At 43.1% G+C, this 18,524-nt stretch overlaps 6 protein-coding genes across 6 annotated transcripts; 4 read left to right on the forward strand and 2 right to left on the reverse strand.

Annotated features, from left to right (window-relative positions):
* The first annotated feature begins 55 nt into the window (after positions 1-55).
* On the forward strand, positions 56-3,254 carry LOC115627202. Its single transcript, XM_030522820.1, has 7 exons — positions 56-174; positions 231-429; positions 503-685; positions 744-1,085; positions 1,150-1,629; positions 1,689-2,034; positions 2,432-3,254. Exons 1-7 carry the CDS (start codon positions 79-81, stop codon positions 2,820-2,822), a joined length of 2,037 nt encoding a protein of 678 aa, XP_030378680.1. The 5' UTR covers positions 56-78; the 3' UTR covers positions 2,823-3,254.
* Positions 3,255-3,463: 209 nt separating this feature from the next.
* Positions 3,464-6,364, reverse strand: LOC115627067 (activating signal cointegrator 1 complex subunit 2). The gene is made up of 5 exons (XM_030522614.1): positions 5,956-6,364; positions 5,726-5,892; positions 5,043-5,663; positions 4,687-4,986; positions 3,464-4,633 (listed from the first exon to the last, which is right to left on the reverse strand). Exons 1-5 carry the CDS (start codon positions 6,055-6,057, stop codon positions 3,565-3,567), a joined length of 2,259 nt encoding a protein of 752 aa, XP_030378474.1. The 5' UTR covers positions 6,058-6,364; the 3' UTR covers positions 3,464-3,564.
* A 24-nt stretch (positions 6,365-6,388) lies between these two features.
* On the forward strand, positions 6,389-9,768 carry LOC115627396 (putative ATP-dependent RNA helicase SoYb). The gene is made up of 5 exons (XM_030523051.1): positions 6,389-6,469; positions 6,549-6,984; positions 7,042-7,259; positions 7,319-7,460; positions 8,097-9,768. The coding sequence occupies exons 2-5, from the start codon at positions 6,565-6,567 to the stop codon at positions 9,720-9,722; spliced, it is 2,406 nt and encodes an 801-aa protein (XP_030378911.1). The 5' UTR covers positions 6,389-6,469; positions 6,549-6,564; the 3' UTR covers positions 9,723-9,768.
* Positions 9,769-11,520: 1,752 nt separating this feature from the next.
* LOC115627134 (mitosis initiation protein fs(1)Ya) lies at positions 11,521-14,133 on the forward strand. Its single transcript, XM_030522706.1, has 3 exons — positions 11,521-11,620; positions 11,691-13,800; positions 13,877-14,133. The coding sequence occupies exons 1-3, from the start codon at positions 11,591-11,593 to the stop codon at positions 14,062-14,064; spliced, it is 2,328 nt and encodes a 775-aa protein (XP_030378566.1). The 5' UTR covers positions 11,521-11,590; the 3' UTR covers positions 14,065-14,133.
* Positions 14,134-14,292: 159 nt separating this feature from the next.
* On the forward strand, positions 14,293-16,261 carry LOC115627304 (puff-specific protein Bx42). Its single transcript, XM_030522946.1, has 3 exons — positions 14,293-14,590; positions 14,655-15,215; positions 15,282-16,261. The coding sequence occupies exons 1-3, from the start codon at positions 14,368-14,370 to the stop codon at positions 16,130-16,132; spliced, it is 1,635 nt and encodes a 544-aa protein (XP_030378806.1). The 5' UTR covers positions 14,293-14,367; the 3' UTR covers positions 16,133-16,261.
* Positions 16,204-17,605, reverse strand: LOC115627397 (serine protease easter-like). The gene is made up of 4 exons (XM_030523052.1): positions 17,536-17,605; positions 17,327-17,466; positions 17,065-17,263; positions 16,204-16,990 (listed from the first exon to the last, which is right to left on the reverse strand). Exons 1-4 carry the CDS (start codon positions 17,603-17,605, stop codon positions 16,263-16,265), a joined length of 1,137 nt encoding a protein of 378 aa, XP_030378912.1. The 3' UTR covers positions 16,204-16,262.
* Between the last annotated feature and the right edge of the window lie 919 nt (positions 17,606-18,524).

The raw sequence follows: 18,524 nt of genomic DNA on the forward strand, positions 1-18,524 counted from the left end.
CGTCTAGGTCTGAGGCAATGCTACCAATGCTTTGCATGTCTGAACGCAGCCGGGACGCGCTTTTTTAACATCGCCGAAATGGCAGATAATTTAAACATTTATTCTATAATGTGCGGCATCGGCCGCTTGAATATGAACGAACTAGATTACCAAAATGGAAATGCAAATCATACAGTAAGTAACTGAATGTTAGTCTACTGACTATTTTTGATTCAAAACAACTATTGCAGAAGTCACCGACGGCCGACGCAAAAAGTTCGTGTAAAACGCCCGAGACAGGTGAAACAGATAGCAGTGGCGATGTCGGTGCCAATAGAAAAGAAGACAGCTACTACAGCTCTGACGTTAGCTATATAGACCCTTCCTTGCTGTTGCTTGATACCGACTGCGAAAGTATCTTTAAAACGGATACGGATACGGATGGAAGTGGCAAGTAAATGTTTGTAGTGGAAATACATTATCTAAACATAAACTATTTTGTTCATCTTTCGCACAAATGCAGAGAGAGTCACAATGAGCACACCAAAGAAGCGCGCGTCGGATGATTCTGAGAGCGGTGGCAGTGCCAAACGCTTGAAAGGAGTTGCGAATTATAAACGCAAATACGAAACATGCTCCGAAACATACTCCGATGGTTCCGAAGAAGAGATCATTGTTCTATCCAGTGATCATGAGGACAATGAATGTAAATATGACAACGAGTTTTGGTTAAAGATTACAAAATAACTTCCATTTTCTAACAGTCGAGAAAGGCCTGAAGCTAATATCCTCGCCAAAGACCGGCACTGTGATAACCACCCGTAGTGGACGCGCTGTTCATGCGCGCGTTGAATTTAATTTTGATTACTCTTCTGAGCAATGCGGTGCTGATGACTTCGAGGACGGTGACACGGACTACGACGATGATTACGATGATGAGCCCAAGTGCAAGAAACAAAAAAATCGTCGCATTTCTCTACGCTCCAGCTACAGTAGTAGCGACAACAGCTCCCTTTGCGATAGCACATCTATCATATACCTCGATCTGACCAAACCCACGGCTATCATACAAAGCGAACCACCGGATATCTCTGTCGCAGATCAGGGTAATTTATCTTGTCTTATACTCAAGACTCCTTACAATAATATGTCTCTACTGCGTTCTTGTAGACTGCGAATTAAAAGTTCTGATACAAAAGTTTCTGGGACTTGTGGCGGCGAAACGACGTCTCTACACCCCAACGGACGATCTTGATGTGGAAGAGAATGAAACAAGTGAGGTAAAGGTGCCACGTTTTCACAGTTTCATGAAATCCGGTCCACCACCGTCCCCCGGCGCTCCCGTTTCCATTAAGGTCATACCAGCGACCCCAGCGACCTTCGATCTGGCCAACAACAGCAAACTTTTGAACTCGCCACGCAGACCTACAACACAATCGGAGCGACAGGTTAAAGTGTTCAACGATATGGTGCTGCGTGCCAATGCCAATCACTTGGAGAATAACACGCCGGCTCACATAAAAGAGGCAATTGACTTAAGTGGCCTGCCCAGTAAGAGCCAACGTTCTCAAAACTGTCGTCAGCATAGGCACATCTACGATTGTCTCGAGAGCCATCCACGCTTTTACACATTTATTGAATCCCTAAACTGTGAGTAGATACGAAATGGCGAATTTAATGTTTAGCTAATTTCTTTTACATATTCGTAGCTGAAACATCGATTAACATGTGCCACCCCGATGCCCTCATCCACAGGGAACGTGATTTTAGCACAAACAAAGAGACGCTGGCCAAGACTCTCTTCCACATGCTCAATCATAAAATCTTTCACTGCGGACTCAAGCCGGTCATCGTTTGGGCGCGTAGCATGAGCTCATCGAGCAAGTGCGTGCATAGCATCAAGGCGGGAAGCGGTCAGCGGGAGTCTAAAATTATGCTATCGAAAAATATCTCCCATGTGAGTGTCCTCATCAAGGCAATGCTCCATGAGATGTGCCATGCGGCCGCTTTCGTCTATCACGGAGAGACGGGCCACGGTGATTTCACGCGCAAGTGGTGAGTGTCGATCAGAAGATCAGAATCAAGCCTAGCCAATCCCCTTTGGAGATATCAAGAAAACGAATTTCTGACGATTAAAGCTGGTACGATATCTAACAAAAGCTAAAATTTGTTAATGTTCATAAATCCTTGTATAAAACAACGATGAATTAAAACTCTGTTCATAGTTTAAACAATTACTGAGAATCCGTTCGGTACTGTGACTTGAAGAGGTCTATTGTATCAACAATTATTTTGCTTTAACATAATTATTAATGTTTATGTAATGTAATGTAATGCATTTATCCTAGTCTAATTCAAGTTTAAATATTGAACAATAGAGATTAATTTGGTGATTGAAGAACTAAAACTGAATTCCTTACAAATAATTTCCATGATTTTTGTACTATCACAGGGCCTATCAAGCCAAATCACAGATGCCGGAGCTGCCAGCGATTGCGGACTGTATGCCTAATTATAAGTACTCCTGCTGTTTGTGTCGGCGTCGTTCGTTTGGGAACATAAAATTTGAGGATGAGTCGGACCAGCTGCGGTGCCATTATTGTCAGTTTGAGCTCATTGTGGAGCCCCATGCTGGTGATTTTGTGCATAGTTTGTCGTTTGGTCATCAGAAGCCCACACCGTACAAAGATTTCGTGAAGAAGCAATATTTGCAGACAACGGAATCGGGTCATTCGGCCAAAATGAAAGCGGTTAATACGCTCTATTTGGCCACAGCCCTGTCAGTCAATCGAGGCGGTGAGCGTAGCGACGAGTCTTCCTCCATGGGAACTGGAAAGCTCTGAATATAATTCTTAAGTTTACAGTGCACGATATTGATTGAGAACTAGATGAACCCAGCGGATTTGGTTCGAACGCATGCACTGACTATAACGATCGCAAACATAATTTATCGAATTCGTTTAGAAACTTCTTTTATTATATATTACTGTTTTTTTTTTCCAAAAATAATCGAATAACTGCAAAGTATAAATATTCTGAATTTGGCGCAGCTTTACATTTAAGATGAAAGACTAAACCATTTGTGTTTTATCGAATTAGTTTCCCTTAACTTAACGCTTGGACTAGAGTACTTTTGAAGTCAAACCAAAACAAAAAGTTTTCAACTTACGGAATTCAAAACTTTTGAAAAATTGTCCTACACATAATACAAGATTGGAAGAGAATATGAATTAATGCCTTTTTAGTCGCTTTCGATTCTAATTCAATCGTGCACTGTAGTTTTTTTTTTGTATGTGTACTTTGAAACTGTGAATGCATCTATTTTGTAACTCGCAATTTAGTCTTATAAATAAACAAGAAAACTATGGCTAACAAATTTTGTAAAGTGTAACAACGTCCTGGTGTACACCCAACGAAGGCGGACGGCTATAGGCTATTCAGATATGACAATCATATTCACCGCATAAACACATAAACGTATATCTCTATGTGTTAATAATTCTTTATTTGCTTACTCAACTGAAGCTTTCCATTATTGTTTTAACTTTAAGATGGAATATACAAACTGAACCTTTTACTGCCGCTTTAGGATAACATTCCTTTGCTTCGCTTGTAGGCGGCGCCAGCCTTGCGATTGTGATTGGCACGCGACGATTTGTGGGCCTCTTTTTGGCCACGATTGCGCTGCGTTTCCCGCGACTGACCCTGGCCCTTGGCTGCGCCTACCACATCGCGTTGGCTGGGCGGTGGTGGCGCCGATGTGCCTGCTCCACGATTACCCCACTTGGCCTGCTGACGAGCCGCGTAGCGAGCGCGTATCACTTCAGGATTTTCACAGAAGTCAGCGCTGTGAGTATCACGTGGGGATGTATTGCTACCCTCGCTGCTTGAGCCATCATCGTCCTCATCGTCGTCGTTATCTGGGGCCTCATAGACACCAGCATCAGGGAATTGTTGACGGCGCTGCTTATGTAATGGTGCTGCCTGACCATCTATTAGTGCCTCATAGCTGTCGTCATACTCATCCTCATACTCTGCCCCATCATCCAGTTGGTCCTCAACGAGGGCATATTTCTGATAGCGCTCCTTCAGCTCACCAATGTGCCGTTTGTCATCCAACATTTGTTCAGCATTCCGTGGCTTTCCGGGCAATCCCTTGCCCTGCTTTATGATGCACTGCGGCATTTCCTGTGTCAGCACATCATAGCGATCGCCATCGTGCACATTAAAATGTCGCAGTCCCAGGTTTTTCTGCAACTTGTCTTGAGGATCCTCCGGAATATAGATTTCCTGTCGATCATTATTTATTAAATCCGGTGGCAAATTATCATCCAGTATTGCCGCTATGGCCTGTTCACTATTCTCATAGCGCTTTAGCACACGTTGTATAAAGCCCCTGCCCAGATCCGGCAGCACATCCAGCACAGCAGTTGCCTCCAAATCAAAATCACGTTGCGGTTGAGTTTGGGAACTGCAATCGATGCCATTGGTTAGTGTAGCCGTGCCTATGTTCCCTGGTATGGGTGAGTTGTGTGAATCATCTAGGGACTCCATGCTACTGGCCCCGCTTAGTTCTTCGGCCATGATACTGGTGGTGCAGTCTCCGAGCACTTTCTGATAGCCAGCCACAACAAAGTCCACTTTGTAGTCCTTGCTGCAATTAGCAGGAGTAAGAATGTGATTTAACTAGACTTCGCCAATACTCACATGCTTGGGCAGATGGGCAACAACTGCTGGACATCGTGCTCCACTGGATATTGCCGTTCATAATCCACAACAAATGTGTGCGCCGTTAGGCATTCCTGCAGCAGTTCCACAAACTTTTGGGCGCTACTCGACTGCGGATCCTGGCATGCTTTCTGCAGTTGTGCGTGTGTTATGCTCCTCACCGCATTAATAAATTGCTGACGTGCTTCGTTTAACCACTTGAGCGATCTGGCCATTGGATTGACCAGACAAATATTTTTATACATCATTGGAACAGTCAGGTCATAGAAGTTGGCGATGCTGCAATTATAGTTATGCTTAACAATCCTAGTGGAGAATAGAGCCATGGAGCTCACCACTGTGGCAATTTGGTTTCTTCACAGATCTGCGTTAACGCCGGGCACACTTTGAGTAGAACGCGCAGCGTGTAGGCACAGTCGAGGGCGAATAGGACAACATCGTCGTACGGCGTCTCAGCATCGCTGTCCAGCAACGATCCGCCGCAAGCGCCTTCGCAGCCTTCGTTGTCCACCTGAATCTGCATGCTTAAAAAAGCATTCTCATAGAAGGCCAGGCCCTCCCGGAAGTCATTTAAATAATTGGGTTGCAGCCTGAGCACAGTTGTAAAGATCTTCTCTAGCAAAGCAACGTTCTGGGCTTCAGCATCGCCCACAGCAACGACGAGATCAAATAAAAGAGGAACAGAAATCAAATAATTTTTGTACAACAAATCGCCATGCTGTTCTGGGATAATCCACTCTGTGGGCGATTCCTGCGCGGTTAGAAGACGCAAAATGACTCGTACCACAAGATTAAGTAGTTTGGCATAAAGCGCTTCAGCTTTGGAGGCAGCTGCACCATCAATGGGTGTAGTTTCGCCCGTTGATGAATCCGTTCTGTAGTATGGATTGGCACGTTGCAGAAATGTGACAATAACGTTCATGGCCGACTCCTCGTACACCATATGGGACCAGAATCTGCAATAAACAGAAATTAATTTCCCAAAAGTGGCATTGCTTTAGGCATTCTCGTCACTCACACATGATGACTCAGACCGAGCAAATACTCCAAATCCTGTTGACAACATGTGGCTATGTAAAGCCATTCCTCTAAGGCGGCACCCGATTTAATTTGCCTGAACGAGCAGAGCATGCATACGTAGTTCTGAAAGGGCTTATCCTTATCACGAGTAATCCAATGCTCATCCTACAATCGGCCAAGAGTAAATATTCAACTTAAACGAAGCAAATTTTGTCAATAAGGATTTACCAGCGCGGGCACTTGTCGTTTGACACCATCACTGGAGGTCAGTTCCAGCTTTAAATCCCCCAAAGAAAGCTTATCTGGATTGCAGTTGGTGTTGTCCAGCATGTTGCCACCAAAACAAACACTGCACTATCGTAGTATAGCCCTTGGCGTATTTTTATAAACGTACTTTTATTATTACACACGTTGATTATTTTAATGTTTTTTTTTTTGTTTTTTGCCTTAAATTTTGATTTTAGAGAATAATTGAAATATGCTAAAATTTATGTAGTTAATGTATTGTTTATTACTCATGCTGCAGCCCTGGGTAACAGGTGAACTGCCAATCGAGAACATTTTCGTCCGTTCGATATTCGATAAGCCACCATAATCTTACCTACCAAAAAAGCACGCGTTAAAGCGCAAGCGTTAAAAAATTTCAAAATCGGGTAATTGTTGTTGGCAATTTAAATAACAGCTCTTGTATTTTCTGTGTGCTTTTTTATTGTGATTAATTTAAAATTCAGCACGCTCCCATGTATGTATTTACGCCCGATTTTAATGTAAACAAATTTGCTGAATGTGCATTTTTTTCGTATCATTTTTTTTTTGTCAAGAAACCTGCATGATAAAATGCCCACAGGCTCTGAACGTGGTGCATTAGCTAAGCGCTTACAGAAAAATAGAAATCGGAAACCTAAATCACCTTTGAAGCTTGAAACTCTAAAATCCTCAGAGCCAAAAAATGGCGATTCTGATCCGGTCATAACAGATTTCAAATACAGCTCAAATTGCCTGCTCCAAATATTGGATTATGATGGCATGGCATATACCTTTATAACGCCCAATTCCACCGCTGACGCCTTAAACTTTCTGGCCTTGAGCATTAAGACCAAAGATCTGATCAGCGTCCGTATTGTGATAGTGTGCGTGGAGGCTTCCGAAGCCAAAGATGTCCACCAGGAAATGGCCAAGCGAGGTGTATCAGCAATACTCTATACAGATACTGAAAGCAAAATGTGGACCAGTGTGTGGCAGATGTGGATGCAGGGAGTAAGTGCATCGCATATCTTTGTTTCATTTACTAATAAATTGTTTGCTCATTTACAGCACCTAAATTCGGTTTTAATTGTTTGCGATGATTTAATTCTTAAATTGGGAAGTCAAAAAGCAAACTACATAATTCACTTTACGCTGCCAGCGTTTTCGCATGTCTTCTTTCAGCGTTTCGCTTTAACCAAAGAATCCAGCAGTAAAATAGAAACGTTTGTCATCAGAGCAGAAAACGATACTCATATTTTTCCTTTCCTTAAGCCGACTTGCAGGCAGTAAGCATTTTTCAGATTTTATGCGAGTCCATTTTTTTGTATGTCTGCATCGTTCACAGAAATGCTGCTGCGCTGGAAAATTTCTCTACAATGCAGATCAACGAAAATGACGCTATAGAGGAACATTGCAATACGATCTCCCCCGTTGAAAAAGAGCCTCTAGCCACTTATGTTAATGATTTCCAAACAATGGCGGATAGCGTGAGTATAAGATGAACTAAAAAGGCCTTTCGATGATAGAATTTATAAAAATACTTGGAAAAATTTGAAGCTGTAAATGATTGTTGTAAAAAAAAATTGGGTTCTACCCAATCACACTAACAGTGTGTTAAAGTCCAATGGTTAACGGCTTAACCGGTTAACCTCAGTTTAACCACGCTATATAGAATCAACATAAACATATATTTAAACATACTTTATATTATAATAACTGCCGCACATTTTTGTTAGAAGGGCGTAGAAAAGCTATCATTTATTTTATAAATCTGAATTGAATGTAAAGCTTTTGTCTGCATAAAATCGAATACTTATCATATATACATACATCGTTGTTTTCAAAATGTTGCTCAAAATATTGCAGCTTAGAAGATCATAAGTTTAGAAAACTAATCGTCATCTTCATTGGAAATATTATGAAGTATAATGAAAATCTGTGAATTAGAATAAGAAGCAATTAATTTAAAATGAGTACGGGTGGGAGATAGTAAGCTGTTCTGATAGGGAGAAAAAAGGCCGCGCACAATAGCAAATTGTATAACAACTGTAAAGTCAAACGCTTAGAAATGTTTGTTCAGTCAATGATATAATTAATCAATTATTTATGTTAATTTTACTCAGAGTACATCAAGCATCCCATCAATGGTTGCCGCAGGGGTGGAACCAATGGAGAATGTTCCTCTCTTTGGAAATGAGAAAGAGGCTGCGCTATACGAGAAATCCTCAACCGAGCAAGGCCTGTCGAAGTACGTACATGTTGGAATAGTCGCGCACAGTCGACTGCCAATCCCAGTCTGCTATCAGAGTGCGGATTTGCTGGTGCAGCCACAGATAAAGGCTGCCATGCAGCGGGAGGGCATTTGTCGCTCCTATAGGAATCAACGGGTTGCCTGGCTCCATGCTATCAAAGGACACGCCCTCACTGTCGTGGGACCCAAAAGGACTGGCAAGACTTGGTGCTATTTGCCGGCTTTGTGCGAACGCGCCTATCAGCAAATGCTCCAACGGCAGCCGATGAATGATGGTGTAGATTGCGATGTCAACGACTGCGGACCGAGCGCCATCATTGTGGTCGCTAGTGAGGAACAGGGCCTGCAGCTGGCTGAGTGGTGTCGCAAACTGCTCGACTTTTCTCAGCTGGATGTGGAGATCTTGGTGTGGTTGTTTCATCGCAGCAATGCGTTGGAGGTGTGCTCCCGCTTGGTAGAACCTTGCGGCATTTTTCTGACCACTGCTGATCTCTTCCTGTACGTCCTGCAGCAGAGTAAGGAGCCGAACCCGATTTTCAATCCGGCAGCCATTTGTTGTGTGGCTCTCGATGGCTTCGACGATATGTGTGCCCAGTGGCGTAAATGCTGCACGCAATTGTTACACCTATTGCCGACGCTGCTAAAGTTTGGACCGAATCAAACGCAGCTCATGGTAACGATGCGCTTTTGGTTGCCTCAAATGCTGAATGACTTGCTGCCCTCGTCACCCGATGTGCAGCTTGTCTTTGAGGATGCATTGGAGGCGGCAATCTACGGTGGTGTTAACTTCGAATTTAAAGTGGCCAAGGAGCCAGAGTTGGAGCACAATCGGGATATACTAGAATTTATTCAAGGGCTGCAGCAGAATCCGGAAAGCAAGAATCTTAAGACACAGGGTTTGGTCATCGCTTGTACCAATCTGGAGCAGGCCCTACAGTTGAGCGGTTTTCTCAGCGAGCACAACCTCGAGACCTCCATTTATAGCGCACACAACAATGCCTCAAATCTGTCGCTCGCGCAATGGCGTCTACAGACTACACCCACAATTCTTATTACCATTGACGAGGTGCTACCAAATTTACGCCACGATCACATAAGCTATCTGATAAACTTTCAAATGCCCAGCTCGTGGACAACATTTAAAGATAGATTCGCTTTGCTCTATGGAAGCTATAAGGCGAATGCCTCAACCTTGATTGTGGCAAGAAAACAGAACGAATTTCTGTTGTGGCACCTCTGCACTTTCATTGTGAAGCACGAACTTAAAATGCCCTACGAGTTCATAGATATATTCTTCCAGATGCGAGTCGAACGTGAGTGCTTAGCGCCACGTAACGACTCGTCGCTTTGCAGTCAATTCATCGCCTACGGGAACTGCTCTCGACGCGACTGTCGCCATCGCCACATCATCTGGAAATCTGAATGTAAGCCACCTAAGCATTATCCCATCGAGGGCGTAATTGAATTTCAAATAATTCAAGTGAGTACCTATTTATAAACATACCGATATCGTAAATGAACCTTGTGGATGCGTACTTTCTTACTGAACGGACTCTGAAATAATTTGATGGATTCTAATTGACTCTTATGTTGGAAATCTGTAGATCTTGTAGTTGAAAGATATAAATTTGGAAGACCTAACCTATTCCCATTATTCGGAATCAAATTTGCCAGCTGTTCAGGATTTTGAAAAACGAACGCATTTGAGTGGAATCAAAAGAGAACATTATAAAAATGTTAATAAATCAAACTAATTCAAACGTACTCTTCAATTATTATTAATTATTAATAAATTATTTGTAAAATTATATAGAAACAATTTAAGCTATAGTATATATAATATATATGTTTCGAAAAGCTAAATCTTACCATTAACAATAATAATAACTACCGTTTCACTTTCAGACCTACTCGCCGGCACAAGTGGCTGTACGCTTATCAAAGCACATTGTAAAAAATCTGTTTCGAAGCCTTCCTATCTCAGATTTCTGTAAGAGTATCCAATTATACTATCAGCAGGACGATAACCGGAAACCCTTTCTGGACCCCAAAGTGGGTGATTTGTGTATTGTAAAATACAATAACAGATATGATCGCGCTTATGTGACACGCTCTCATGGCGAAAAACCCATAGTGGTTAAATTCGTAGATAATGGAACCAGTTATCAAAATTTTAAAATGAAAGACCTCTATCTGTGTGCGGAACAGTTCAAAGACGCAGAGTTTGAGGCAATTGAGGTTCGTATAGCAGGCCTAATGCCGTATACTATGGAACGGATATGGACAGAGGAAGCAAAACGAGATGTGCAAAAAAACTTCTTTAAACGAAGTGAACCTCAAACGTTTTATGCCACTATTGCAATGGTGTTCTCCAGCACGATTTTCGTTGATAATATTTACAATACTCAGGGAGGTGACTTAGTTAGCTATGTAAAAAAAAATATACCCAGTCATTTCGATAGCACGGTCCTGAAGCGCTTAGAAAGCGTACTTGAGAGTGCCTTTCAGCCACCATCAGTTGATATGAGCTCATTACGTAATAATGAGATAAAGAAAGAATAAAAAAAAATACATTGATTTATAGATAAACTCCCGGTTAGGAGCTCTTGAAAATGTTTAATCGTTTATTTCATATTCTTTTACAGATGTTCTTTTTAAGAAAGCGTATGATTCAAATATATTCAAAGTTTTCTTTAACTGTTCGCCTCTTTGGCTCTCACTTGTAGATTTATTTTTTGTAGCATTATAAGCATTTATATTTATATATTTTACAACCATCAAAATAAGATTTTAGTTTTTTAACGAAATTAACCTATTTTTGTAACCAATTTCACAAGTGTTGAAATATTAAATTTACTACTTTCGAGCTTCGCATCAAATATTGTACCAAGTTAAAGAAATCATTAATCTTGAGCCACATTTGTCTAATTTTTGAATCTGTTCTGTGCAGTTATTAGCACATGTATAACATAAATTACTTTATTGAATAAACAAATTATAATCTTTATTTTTTTTTATTAGTATAATTTGTAATTTTTTACTCACGGATGGATGCAAATGTACTGAATTAACAAATCAGCAGCTGTATGTCTCATTTTTATTTCCTTTAAATACTTTTTGCACAATCTTTTGAGAGTTGCGTTCTTTTTAATTGCAAGGCGTTTACACTTGTACGTACATATATAACGGTTGTTTGTAAGTGCTGAAGAGCGAAGCGTTGAGTACATATTAAAGTTGGCTGCGCTGCATCCCACAAACAACACACCTATATATTTACACATATGTGGAAGAACCGTTGTAGTATCCGGTAATGTAGATGTGAACTTTTGTCGAAGATTTTGTACTAATTTAGTTTTTGTCGTTTCAATGTTTGCTAACAAGCAACTGCATAATGAGGTAAGAAAACTGCATTAATTATTAAAAATATGCAAATGCTACACCACCTTCCACTCCACCCCACACCCAGTCTAAGTGCCATATTTGCAAGCGAATTTTCTGTTGCGGCAATTGCCGCCAAAAACATCAGTTTGCCACACACGCCATTGCTGTAAGGCTGCCGCCGGGTCCGGACCGGATCAGTACTGTATCTATGGCTGATAACGGAATTGAAAATGGGAGTGGGTCTTCATTTCCCAGTGAGATTACCAAAACAATTTATGTCTTCTGTCCGATTTGTGAGCAAAAGCCTCTGCTCTTACGCGAGGAGATCTATGCGGAGCTGTTGGCCCATATTGAGAGCGCCCATTTGCCGCTAAACTGTCGGAAATGTCAGCGTCGCTACACGAGAATCGAGGATTTGCGGGAATTTAGTAAATGCGCGGATGTGGCGCAAAGCTGTAGCGCTCGTTCGGATCAGACTTGTGATACGGATGCTTCAAAAATTACGGTTAAGAGGACGGAAACGTCGGTTGCCAGCAACATGTCCACTCAAACATCGCCCAACGTAAATGATACCCAACATAAGACGCCGATTTCTTTAATCAATTTGCACTGGAAGGCCAAGGGCAAGGTGGCGCACGAGGAGTTCATCAGTGATAGCATGTCGTCCATCAGGAATATTTCATCTATTAGCAACTCATCGGTTCGGCGTAGTATTGGACAGCTGGGTGGAGGCGTTGAGGTCAGGGGTAAGATTATACGCTCCACATCGACGCCTTTGCAAGTGGACACAATGTTTGCCAAGCCAAAGGAGCCGCCCACATTCATGCACTCGTCGTCAGGTGGCCACATGTCTAGCATTTATAACAGCGGCTATGGGGATACAGAGCAAAATAGTCCGGCGCCGCTTCCTGTGGACAACAACAATGCCCAGCTTCTCCAGCAGCAGCAACAACAACAGCAGCGCGTTTGGAAAATAGGAGCACGAAATAAAATGAGTGCAGCCACTCCGTTGCGACAGGTTATGTCGAAGAGCATACAGAAGGCTTTTGTGGAGCATGGAGGCATGCCAGCTCAAGCAGCGGCGGGAGCGGCCACTTCCAGCAACATAATGCAGCGACGAATCCGTCTAGATCTGAGCGAGAACAGTAGCAATACCAGCATCAGCGTAAATGAAAGCAGTGCCGGTATTGCATTGGACTTGCGCCTATCGCCAGCCTTACGTCGCACTCAAAGTGAATCCAGCACTATGGACCGTAAGTGCAACACTTGGGTCCAATCAGAGCAGCATCACAAACAGCCAGTAGCGCAAGCATCAGTGTCGACGCAGAAATATCATCAGCAGATCTTGCTCTCGGCTCAAAAACTGACCACAGAATCTATTATCATAACACGCACAAAGCTCCAGTCGAGTAGCAAAGAAAGCGGATCGCCGCATATAGAACAGGCAGTTGACCAGATCAGCAGCTCCTCGCTGCCTGCAATGGCATCGAGCTCGACAGAGAGTGCGACCAGCGCCACAGTCTACAATTCATGTGAAAGCGTAGAGATTATCACTTCCACTGCAGAATTAAGTGCCGTTAATGTGCAGGTGATGAGCTGCGGCGTGGATAAGATTCCGCCGATAACGCCCTTAACTCGCATACCAGGCGCCATAATCCCCAAGAAGCTCATCAAATTCGAAACACCTAAAAAGGCTCCCTTCGATCATTTAGAAGCAACGCAACCAATCCAAACGCCTTGCGCACAGGAATCAGAAGCTTTCTACACACCTATTGCGGCCATTCCGGAACATCAGACTTGCAGTTCAAATGAGCTGCGTCGCCAGCAGATTAAGCCAAGGCAGCTTAGCGATGAATTTGGGGCCAGCACGAAGCCTATGGCATTGCCACCACCCAGACCACGCCCCCGTCCCCCTCTGCGGAAGTGTAACCAATATGCGGCATTTAGTTCTGCGCAAGACTTTGATGGGCAAACTAAAAGTGATGATAATGATGATGTATTTATGCCCACTAGTGCCTCCACACATAACGAAAAGGTTTCGACTGTGCAAGAAGGCGGGCAAGGCGCTGGACGCTTCTGGTCGTTGATGACGTCAGTTATCCGCCTGCCAGCCAAACTGAGAGGCAGCTCAAGTGATAAGGAAAATTCTGCCAGTGGCACTGGTTCCCTAATCAAGCGTTGTGCTTCCATTGCAGGTATGCATCAAAGCAATATACATACATAACTGTCACCAGTTAACCTATTTTTATAAAATATATTTCTATATTTCAGGTTCCTTTGTGCGCACGCGTCCAGATGAAGCTGCTATTCAAAGCTTGAAACGCAAGCGCACGCAAACGCTAGACACTCACTATACAAATTATAATAGTTATTGTGCCACCATGTCGCCAGCAAGTTCGTCCAAACGTTTTCGCATACAACCTCGAAAGCCCATAGACCGCATGCGCTTTAATTCTTAATTATTTTAGTATATGATTGTGTATTTTGATTATTGTGATTAAATAAACGTTTATACATTTGCCTTTCTATTAGCCGTTATTTTCGCGAACCAGGGTTATATTGATAGCACTCTGTACTAAATAGCATCGATAGACAACAATCGATATTAGCGAGTGGTAGTATAATGGTCGACATGAGTCGATTGCTTAAACAGCAGTGTGCGTGTAACATCCCTGTGTTATTCTTTTTGTTGCTTCGTTTCCCTTACATTGTTTAATAAAACGCGCAAAGAAATAGTTAATTGTAGTAAACAATAAAGCATTATGTCATTATCGAGTCTTCTGCCCACGCCAACCAATACGGTTTGGGATCGTGAGGACGAGCGTCGTTTGGCCGCCAAAGGTGCACCACAAATTGGCGCACTCGTTTCAGCAAAAATAGCAGCGCCTCCGTATGGCCAGCGCAAGGACTGGATACCCCGTACCGAGGCAGACTTTGGTGATGGTGGCGCTTTTCCAGAAATACATGTGGCACAATATCCACTGGGTATGTTTTCAGCTCAACAAAAATTTCCTGTTCCTCATTGTAATTTACGTATGTGTTGAATCAGGCCTTGGGGAGCCCGCGAATATGGGCAAGAAATCGGATGCATTGGCTGTGCGTTTGGATGATAAGGGTAAAATAAAATACGATGCCATTGCACGGCAGGGACATGGAAGGGACAAAATAGTCTACTCTTCCATTTCGCAACTGTTGCCTGCCGAGGTTCTGGGTGAGGATGCGGACGAGCTACAGCGACCCGATGAGGAAACTGTTGCAGAGACAACGGAGGAAACACGTCTAGCACTCGAGAAGCTAACTAATCAAAAGATTACCTCAGCGCTGCCAGTGCGCCATGCACAAAAAGCGGCTCCAGCCCAATATATACGCTACACGCCTTCACAGCAGGGCGATGCGTTCAACTCGGGCGCCAAGCAGCGTGTTATACGCATGGTAGAGGCACAATTGGATCCAATGGAGCCACCCAAGTTTCGAATTAATAAGAAAATCCCTCGTGGACCGCCATCCCCACCAGCTCCCGTCTTGCACTCGCCCTCACGTAAGGTGACTGTGAAGGAACAAAAAGAATGGAAAATACCGCCATGCATATCTAATTGGAAGAACGCAAAAGGTGTGTACGCCCTAACAAATCCGTAATAAGTATTTCTTTAGTCTAGAAACAATTTTTTTTACTCAGGCTACACCATACCGCTGGATAAGCGTCTGGCTGCCGATGGCCGCGGCTTGCAGCAAGTTCACATTAATGAGAAATTCGCCAAAATGGCCGAGGCTCTGTACATAGCAGACCGAAAGGCACGCGAGGCTGTGGAAGCGCGCGCCCAACTGGAGAAGAAACTGGCCCAGAAGGAGAAGGAAAAGAAGGAGGATATGTTGCGTATGATGGCACAGCGCGCACGTGAGGAACGTGCCGGCTTGCGTAATCCCGAAACGGATGTGCCCTCTAGCTCGAATGCGGAGGCACGAGAACGCAATGATTTACGTGCGGAGCGTCAACGTGAACGCCAACGTGATCGCAATTTACAGCGTGCAGCACCAGAAAGGCGCACGAAGCTGCAACGCGAGCGAGAACGTGATATATCAGAGCAAATTGCGCTCGGCTTGCCAGCAAAGAGCGCCGGGAATGGCGAAACCCTCTTTGATCAGCGTCTCTTCAACACGACCAAAGGCATGGACTCTGGTTATGGTGACGATGAGGCCTACCATGTTTACGATAAGCCCTGGCGTGATTCCAATACATTGGGCGCTCACATCTATAGGCCCACCAAGCAGGCCGATAGCGATAACTATGGTGGTGATTTGGAGAGCATTGTGAATACCAAACGCTTCGTACCCGACAAGCAATTCTCGGGCTCATCGCGCGAAACTGGCGGAGCACAACGCAGCGGTCCTGTCGAATTTGAGAAAGAGGAGGATCCGTTCGGACTGGATCAGTTCTTGAACATGGCCAAAAAAGCGCCCAAACGTGCCGAAGAGAAGAACGAGAGAAGCAGCGGTCATTCCGATCGCAAACGCAGCCGTCGCGATTAGGCCATCCCCAGTCGTCCCCTGTTAGTTAAGTAAACCTATTAACAAATTTAAATTTCTATATAAGACGACTATTTAGACAGCTTAACGTTTTTGGTAAATATAAATATTTGAATGTATATACATATATGATTTAATTCATATTTGTGCTCATTTTGTGCAGTATCCAGTTAACAAATCGTTCCACTCTAGTAAAGATCACAGGCAATCCGTGATTGGCGCAACTCTGAGTGCCAAGCGAGACAATCCCAACGAGATAGTAGCTCGTACTGCCAATGCTATTTTTGGCCAAATTCATCAGCGGACCGCCTGAGTCGCCGTGACAAGAGCTCGCGTTTGTAGTGCCTCCCGCGCATATCTGACTTCCAACAACATCGGCGAAGAGCCGCTGACAGCTGGCTAGTGATAGAACTCGCAGCGAAGTCTTGCGCTTTAACGGGCTCCCACCAAAGCGTATTGTCTCTGTATTGCCCCAACCCGCTATATCCATGACGTGGTCTGTATATTCGTGCGTTTCCTGATTATTGGCTGCTGGCAGGCAAATAGGCAGCACATACTCGCTGAACGTAACAGCACGCTCCAATCGCAACAGAGCAATGTCATTTGGATACATGGGCGCGTATATTGAGTAGAGTTCGTGGATAATTATTCGATCGATGGGCACATCTTGATGCGCTGGCGCACAGATGGGTCCCTGACGAAACTGCTGGCAATCGGGTGCACTTGTCTGGTTCCATTCGCCCAGACGTACTTGCGTGAGTCGTTTAGTCGTATGATCCTCACGAGGCACGCAATGAGCTGCCGTCAAAACCCAACGCTCGTGAATCAGCGACCCTCCACATCCATGAGTGTATTCGACATCTATAAAATAATAATAGGAGAAATGGAATCGTTTGATCGCTGTGGCTTGAATAACTTCGACAGCTCTCTCTTACCATCAAAAGTGTAGCGCAACAGTGCCATCCATGGATATTCCCTAATATCAGCCTGAATGCCATAAACAATACGATCCAGAAGCGCAATCCCACACACCTGAGAAGGGGGCAGCTTAATGGGAGCGCTGGTGTATCGATTGCTTGCTGTATTATTAGAAGTGGTGTTGATTGGACTCTCTGTTTTATGTGTACAACACATCTGCACGGGAATTGGCATTAGAGTTAATTTAATCTTGAAGGGGCTTAACTGTTTTCAACTTGCCAAATCTTCATGGACTACACTGGAACATTTGTTGCGTTCAAAATAGTTATCGCTTATATCCTTCTGCCAGCACTGAGAGCGGGGCAGGCAGTTGCCCTGTTTTGAATCCACTAGACAACGTCCATAGTGTATCAGTGGCTCTGTGTGATTGGGTGGATGTTTGAATGAGTGTTGCAAGTAAATCGACATGAAGGTACATACATACGTACTTGCGCTTGCGATCGAATCTATCCATACGATAACAAGGACGAAAAATAATCCATTGGACTTTGTTACCATAACTGCCGACGCGGAACTTTAGACTTATTAGAAGAGTGTCTATAATAACGCAATTTCTATATTCTTATCAGTGAACAGAGACGCGCTCTCTGTCTTATCCACTCAATATAGCTTATAAATTGAAAGGTCAATGTATGGTTCAACCATACAAAAAGCTCAGTTTACATTTGCACGTGTATTTCGTTAAGAAGGGAATCGTCGATGGGAGAAAGAAAAACCTGCTTTTATTTTCCTGCAAACAAACTGGTTAAAGCATATGAATTACAAAAAACCAGTTGATCCTTTGTAGTATCACAAAGTTGTTTCGCGTAGTTGCTTTAGATTTTTTAAAACATGTAGGTATGTATGTACATACGAATATGTAGGAGCTATATAGTATTAAGCTCATGTGTGATTTTTCGTGAAAGTTAAGATTCGTTTTTTGTTGGATACGGATCAGAGACGAATCGTCATTAAAAAAAATTGAATTCAAATTCTCGGTGGTATTTTCTGCATCAACAGGACCTCAATTAGGCCAAAATACTCAACAAATTTCGCGAAACCATGAAATTTGGTGCAGAAATGATGCAATTCATTTAAAACAGAGCTACAATACAAGCTAAAAAGTTATTTTTAAAATATTTAATGATTTGAATAGGCTTTTCGTTTTTATAAATAAATAATTTTGTACAAAAAAAACAGCAATAATAGCAAAAATCGTATTGTTCTTGTGCACTTCGTTGAAGTAAACAACTACAATTTAAATGTTTTCTTTTATCATATAAGCATTGGGTTTGAAGATATCTTTAAAGATAACTTGTGGTGTCTCATAATATTTAAAATAAAATTTTTATAATTCCTCTTATATTATGGAAGCTGGAGCTGGAATGTAAGCAAAATTTGAAATTCACACATTCAGACTCTCGTTTGAATGCGCGCC

This window comes from Scaptodrosophila lebanonensis, unplaced genomic scaffold, assembly GCF_003285725.1.
Source record: "Scaptodrosophila lebanonensis strain 11010-0011.00,11010-0021.00 unplaced genomic scaffold, SlebRS2 tig00000092-arrow-pilon, whole genome shotgun sequence".
In the NCBI taxonomy this organism is placed as follows: domain Eukaryota; kingdom Metazoa; phylum Arthropoda; class Insecta; order Diptera; family Drosophilidae; genus Scaptodrosophila; species Scaptodrosophila lebanonensis.

Bases quoted from the DNA above. Each gene is read 5' to 3' on its own strand.
- LOC115627397 (XM_030523052.1), bottom strand. From the start codon at position 17,605: ATGGTAACAAAGTCCAATGGATTATTTTTCGTCCTTGTTATCGTATGG. The intron at 17,264-17,326 runs GCAAGTTGAAAA...ATTCCCGTGCAG, and splicing joins GTGTAGTCCATGAAGATTTG to ATGTGTTGTACACATAAAAC. The intron at 16,991-17,064 runs GTAAGAGAGAGC...ATTATTTTATAG, and splicing joins GTTGCGCTACACTTTTGATG to ATGTCGAATACACTCATGGA.
- LOC115627202 (XM_030522820.1), top strand. From the start codon at position 79: ATGGCAGATAATTTAAACATTTATTCTATAATGTGCGGCATCGGCCGC. The intron at 686-743 runs GTAAATATGACA...ATTTTCTAACAG, and splicing joins TGATCATGAGGACAATGAAT to TCGAGAAAGGCCTGAAGCTA. The intron at 1,086-1,149 runs GTAATTTATCTT...GCGTTCTTGTAG, and splicing joins TATCTCTGTCGCAGATCAGG to ACTGCGAATTAAAAGTTCTG.
- LOC115627134 (XM_030522706.1), top strand. From the start codon at position 11,591: ATGTTTGCTAACAAGCAACTGCATAATGAG. The intron at 11,621-11,690 runs GTAAGAAAACTG...CCCCACACCCAG, and splicing joins ACAAGCAACTGCATAATGAG to TCTAAGTGCCATATTTGCAA. The intron at 13,801-13,876 runs GTATGCATCAAA...TCTATATTTCAG, and splicing joins GCGTTGTGCTTCCATTGCAG to GTTCCTTTGTGCGCACGCGT.
- LOC115627067 (XM_030522614.1), bottom strand. From the start codon at position 6,057: ATGCTGGACAACACCAACTGCAATCCAGATAAGCTTTCTTTGGGGGAT. The intron at 5,893-5,955 runs GTAAATCCTTAT...GGCCGATTGTAG, and splicing joins AACGACAAGTGCCCGCGCTG to GATGAGCATTGGATTACTCG. The intron at 4,634-4,686 runs GTGAGTATTGGC...TGCTAATTGCAG, and splicing joins TTGCCCATCTGCCCAAGCAT to CAAGGACTACAAAGTGGACT.
- LOC115627396 (XM_030523051.1), top strand. From the start codon at position 6,565: ATGCCCACAGGCTCTGAACGTGGTGCATTAGCTAAGCGCTTACAGAAA. The intron at 6,985-7,041 runs GTAAGTGCATCG...GCTCATTTACAG, and splicing joins GGCAGATGTGGATGCAGGGA to CACCTAAATTCGGTTTTAAT. The intron at 7,260-7,318 runs GTAAGCATTTTT...CATCGTTCACAG, and splicing joins CTTAAGCCGACTTGCAGGCA to AAATGCTGCTGCGCTGGAAA.
- LOC115627304 (XM_030522946.1), top strand. From the start codon at position 14,368: ATGTCATTATCGAGTCTTCTGCCCACGCCAACCAATACGGTTTGGGAT. The intron at 14,591-14,654 runs GTATGTTTTCAG...GTGTTGAATCAG, and splicing joins TGTGGCACAATATCCACTGG to GCCTTGGGGAGCCCGCGAAT. The intron at 15,216-15,281 runs GTGTGTACGCCC...TTTTTTACTCAG, and splicing joins TAATTGGAAGAACGCAAAAG to GCTACACCATACCGCTGGAT.